Consider the following 6000-nt stretch of genomic DNA (forward strand, 5'->3'; position numbering starts at 1 on the left):
TTAGGATTAACTGATATCATCTTTTTTAAGGAGAACTTTGACTCCTTCCTTCCTTCCTTCCTTTCCTTTCCTTTCCTTTCCTTTCCTTTCCTTTCCTTTCCTTTCCTTTCCTTTCCTTTCCTTTCCTTTCCTTTCCTTTCCTTTCCTTTCCTTTTCTTTCCTTTCCTTTCCTTTCCTTTCCTTTCCTTTCCTTCCTTCCTTCCTTCCTTCCTTCCTTCCCCTAATCCATCACAGATAAATCTAACCTTTCTGTTCAAGATGAACATCATTTATTGATAAATCAACACAATTTTCTAAAACATTACTTATATGTATTTTAATATGTTATTTGCTATGTGTGAATATTGTATATATATTCACTATGGAGTACTGTAGTTAGGTTTACTTGAAAGCAGTGCAAATTATAGCAGTTCTTATTATGACACTTCTTACTTTCAAAACCTTTTTAGATAGCAGCTACTTTCAAACATAATGGCATGCTTGCCACACATGGATCCTCTCCTCACTACTGTGCTTCACTGTACATGGATATATGCATATTAAAAACAGAAACATATTTTTGAAGGAAAAATTTGTATGCTTGAAACATCAAAAAACATTTTCTGCTCTGCACATACTGTTAACCCCTTCTTTCTAATTGTTAAGGCGGCAAACTTATCTTTTATGTTATCTGAGGTTACTTTCTTTCTGTTTTTTTTAATCTTTCAGGTTTGCTTGTGGACATAACCAAAGACTACAAATATATGTATTTTGTCTGTGGTATAATTGTTGTTGTTTCAAGCATTTGGCTGTTCATTGGAAATGCAATCAATTATAGACTTTTGGCGAAAGAGAAGAAATTAGAAGATGAAAGACAGAATGCCTTAAAGAATGCTGATTCCAAGGAAGTGGAGCCTTTGACCCACAAAGAGAGTGAAGAAGTTCTCAGCAGATCCAGCAAAATGCAAGACAGTCCTTCAGAAAAAGAAACAAATATTTAACATAAATATACATATTTATAATGTTCACAGTACATGCCAGATGTTTTGTAGTTATTATAATCAATTACAATACCAAATGGCAATAGGCATTTACAAAACTACATGTATTATAAAACACAGTAAATTAAATCACTGTTCTGTTCCTTCTAAAAAGAGAGAAGGGTACAGAAAGAGTCTTCCCAGAACTGCATTAAAATGTTTTTCTCTTCCATCACACTGCCCTGGTAACAACTGACTTCTGTTAAAATGTCTAGCTATTCATAGCTAGACTAAACTTTTTGGATCTTGCCTTCAAACAACCTGTACCTGTCCAGGAGTGCACAATAATTGCAACAAGGAAATAATCTATTTCCTTGTATGTATCTGGTATAAGAAAGGAGGATTATGCTGGAGTCTTTCAAAATTCCATTGTTTATTCTGCTCTACATTAGTTGGAGCAGGATTTGGCATGGTATTTTATTTTAGTGTCATGTATGCTAGGGCTCCTGCAGAATTTGATGAGTTGCTTAAATATAAATCCCAAACAGGGTAGTGCCGTGACAGTAGGGTCTTCCTTTAACAAACATTCTTGCTCCAACAATGCCTCACCAAAAAAGTGCTACTATAGTAAAGGAAAAAAAATGACTGAATTGACCCATGTCTACTGATCGTTTCACAAGATTATTTTGTGTGGGAGGGGTTGTTTGATTTGTTGCTTTTTTATTGTCCACTAGAAGGAAACAATTTAAAGTGATAAGTTAAAATATGAAAGTAAAAATGGAATAACTCTTAATAGCTACTTGAGTAAAAAGCGCACAAAAATGTATCACCACTGTTTTTATAATGCATTTTTGGTAGATCCAACTGGGTCTGTTATTTCTGATCAAACTTTTACTATGTGGCTTTTAAAGACGTATGAAAATGTAAGTTTTATTGCTAAATGCAATAATGTTTTCATTTTAGCGGATAAATAGGTTGTTCTCTCCGCTGTAAAATCATTAGACATTTAAATATATACAACCAGATATTAAATAATATCTGAAATAATACCTAGGATACATTGTCTCCTCATTGTATATTGTAGCTAGATATGCTGGCACAAATGTTAGCATCAGGGTATAACTTTTGAACAACGTATTGCCTTGTGATCATCACTTCACTCTGTTTGTATTCACACTTCTTGAAACAAGCTCCCTTACCTTATTAAATACTCTGCCCTTGGTGATCACTATTTTTTTCAAGATGTGAGTGTGAATCATTGCTGCAGACACACTGCTATCTATTAATAATGTTACTCTCAACATGGATCCAGAGTTTTCCTGTTGTAGACCATACAGTGTGAATTGTTTATAGGGATATCAGGGACCAGAAAAAATAATCAGGAGGGAGACTGCATCAGATTTGTGGATTGCCAACTGGCCATCTTTCAATTTTTTCCCATCTTTAGAAGCAAAAATATATATATCTGAATCTAAAGATCATAAAGCAATAGAAGCTTTATTTTTTTTCTTTTCCTCTTCCTTTGTGCATGATTATCTGAAGAATAAATAATTGTTCTAATTGGTTTGTTCTCCGGTTCCAGACTAGTCTACTCTGGAACAGTGGTCGTGCCTACACTGAATTTTGGTATAAAGACTCCAAAGATCTCCTATCTGAAAATTAAAATTAGTTGATCAGTGCCTAGATCTAATCAGTTCCTCAGATCTGAACATCATCAGGCAGACCTTCTCCCTTTAAAATTCCTTTCCTTTTTAATAAGGCACCAAGAGATAGTAGGGGATTGTGGATCCCATGATCGTGGACCATGAATGATTCTTACGCCAAGCGAAGAGTTGAGATGGAGCTGGTCTTTCTCAATTGGCCAATATGCACATTAAGCAATGGCTTCTGTACATTTCTTGTAATTGTGCTGAACTACTTTTACAAAATGAAGTATTCATTCCACTATATTAATTAGAAATAGAACCCTTTGACTACCTACCCTTGTGAAGCTATTTTCAAGGGGCACTTCACTCAAGATCTTCATCTAAACAAAGTTTTCAAAAATCTGCACAGTCTAAATTGACATTGAATTTCATCATCTTACAATCATGATATAAAGCAAGATAACCAATTTTGCACATTAAGTGGTGAAATGCACATGCAGTCCATTGTTGATTATCTTATGTTTTCTCCTCATGAAACATAGTTTTAAAAAGATCTCAGACATTCAACTATCACTGATGTTCACTTTTCTTCTTGCTACATTATGACTATACTTTGTTCAAAAAGCAGTACTATAACTCAGCTATTTATAATCAATCCTAGTTGTAAAGATCAAGCTTGTTGTAATGGTTAAGGCATCAGGATAGAAATGGAGAGACAGTTTGCTCTTGTCTCAATTTAGGCATAAAGCTAGCAGGATGACCTTGGGTCAAACCCAGTGGTGAAATCCAAATATTTTTACTACCTCTGGGCATGGCTTGGTGGGCATGGTGTGGCTTGGTGGGCATGGCAGGGGAAGGATACTGCAAAATCTCCATTCCCACCCCACTCCTGGGGGAAGGAAATGGCAAAATCTCCATTCCCACCCCACTCTGGGGCCAGCCAGATGTGGTATTTGCCGGTTCTCCTAACTGCTCAAAATTTCTGCTGTTGGTTCTCCAGAACCTGTCAGAACCTGCTGGATTTCACCCCTGGTCAAACCCTCTCAGCCCTAGGAACTAGGCAATGCCAAACCTCTTCTAAAATCTTGCCAAGAAAAGTGACTGAAGGAATCATGAAAGTGTGCAGTGCACACACAGAGACATAAACAGAGCCATAAGAAATTATCCCTAAATAAGCCACAAGATATGCTGCTGCTTAATAGTTGACATCTACAATGCAAGCTGCTTAATTCAAACACAATAAAGCAAGGGGCAGTCTCGATACCTGTCTTTTTAAACTTTTAATTTTCTAACCAGATCAGAAACAGAGCAAGCAGGAAATAAATGTTGGTTCATAAAGAAATATTGATTTTATCATCCCAGATCACTAATGTAATATGAATTTGGAAGATAGCTTTTTTTTGTTCTATATGTAATTCTTGTTTCCATTCTACTCAACTATTCATATAGCTGCTACAATCCACTATATAATGAATTCCTACAAGATAAGTCTTCTATAATTAATTTGGACAGTTTCCTCCACTAAAACTGCATTTGCAATGAGATGTTAACATGTTCTCTGTTCAGTAATTAAAGTCAGACCACTTTATTTTATCTCATATAATTCAATAAGATCCTCTAAAAGCAACTCAAATGTTAACTCATAGCTTCACCGTAGTTACCTTTAGTTCAGCTTCTTAATGTGTCACTATATACAGTAGCACTCAAATTCCATCCTACACAAATCTTGTTGGATTTAGCAGCAAGTCTGAAAGGATATTCTATTTCTATTCACTTCAGGATAACTAGAACATATTATGTCATCCACAACTTTGTGTTTCAAAATTCTTGATAGCAGAAGAGTATTACTTCTACATGAATATTAAATATTACTTATATTCAAGGAAATGCCAGAGAAGCACTTTCAGGCTTCCTCGCTCATGCCCAATGGCCAAGAGCAGGATTTGTCAGGATAATTAGATGAAATTTCTTGTATTCATCTGAATAGGGCTCATACTGCTGTAGAACTTGTGTAAGGGTTCCGTGAAGGGTATACAATTGTGAGGAATGATGAGAGCTATATTTATGTGTCAGCAGCTGGAGCTAGGATGAAGAAATAGAAGGTGTGTGGGGGGGATTTAAATTTGATTACATTCAATTTCAACCTAATTAGAATTAATTAAATGCACATGGGAATGCATGCATTTAGTATTTTCCTCCTGTCATAATAAAACATGCAATTCATTTCCAACTTTTGAAGATTTCTGTGGCCACACTCAAAGCTTTAGGAAGGTTTTACACATGCACTCTTCCTTATTTTTACATAATGGTAATTATATATTTTCATGCTATACAAAGCAATTGTCCATTGTAAAGTGCATATGGTATACAGGATGTACAATGTTGCCCATATAAGTATATGAAATTACTGAGGAGTGGTGACATCCCTGTCCCCTATGTCATGTTCATCTACCTAGATTGCACATAGATGAATAAAGAAATGTTAAAATTGTATGTAGATTCCATACAATTTCCCTGTGATTAGAACAGATAGTTCTGTAGGCAGACTTTTAAGTTAAAAAATGACATGAAAACCTCTGTTTACATGCAGATAGCTTAAAAATAGTTATATTGTCTTTTTCATTAGCCCTAGAAATCTCTGAGGGTATAAGACTACCATCTGACCCTTATCAACTTCTTCCACAAAACAAAAACAGTTTTAAATCATTTCAACCCTGTCCCTTTCAAGAGGTTTTCAGGGCCATTACATTGGGGGGGAGTGCAGGTGTTTGCATGTGGCCACAGTTGCCCATTTTTGCATGGAACACCATGCTAGTATATGGGCCATTTTAGGAGAGGTCAAGAAGCACATTCTGGTCAGAGGTAAGAATGCTATCCTTGTGAGTGGTGTGATGCCTTCTGTGCATGTAAATGGTGATGAGCTTGGATAAATATGAAGTCCTTAAGGAAAGAAAAGTCTTAACAAATATAGCAAAATACATTTGTTGATTACCTAAGAGTGGGAAAAAAAGACACAAACTGCCCATAGTTGGACATTTTGCCATAAATGTCTTCAAAATGAAAATTAAGAGCTTAGATTCTTAAAATATATGTTAGGTTTATGTAGCATATAGACAACTTGCTATTAGTGAGGCAGAATGTTTTCACATTTCAAAATTATTTTCTTATATCAAGAATTTGTGGTTATTTGGCAGATTTTGAAGCAAATTAGAGATAGAAACACTTCTAGGTATTTGGTTGGGTTTTTTTTTTTAACAACAATGAACTGTGGTGGCACATTTATCTCAGTTGTTTTTTCCCTCCCTGCCTTCTTTGCCTTAGTGTCTTACTTTGTATCATTTGCCATTCTAACATTTTTCTGCTTAGCTTATAATTAAAATTGAAAACGTGTGCCA

General features: G+C 35.3%; 1 protein-coding gene across 1 annotated transcript in view; it reads left to right on the plus strand.

The window, feature by feature from the left end:
• Window positions 1–2124, plus strand: part of SLC16A7 (solute carrier family 16 member 7) — a 124091-nt gene extending 121967 nt beyond the window's left edge. The window contains exon 5 of the mRNA XM_070947413.1: window positions 709–2124. Coding sequence (XP_070803514.1) covers window positions 709–980 — 272 coding nt within the window. The 3' untranslated portion in view covers window positions 981–2124. The remainder of the gene's footprint in view (window positions 1–708) is intronic.
• The last annotated feature ends 3876 nt before the right edge of the window (window positions 2125–6000 follow it).

This window comes from Pituophis catenifer, unplaced genomic scaffold, assembly GCF_029215685.1.
Source record: "Pituophis catenifer annectens isolate HBS135680 unplaced genomic scaffold, rPitCat1.0.hap2 SCAF_7, whole genome shotgun sequence".
Lineage (NCBI taxonomy): Eukaryota > Metazoa > Chordata > Lepidosauria > Squamata > Colubridae > Pituophis > Pituophis catenifer.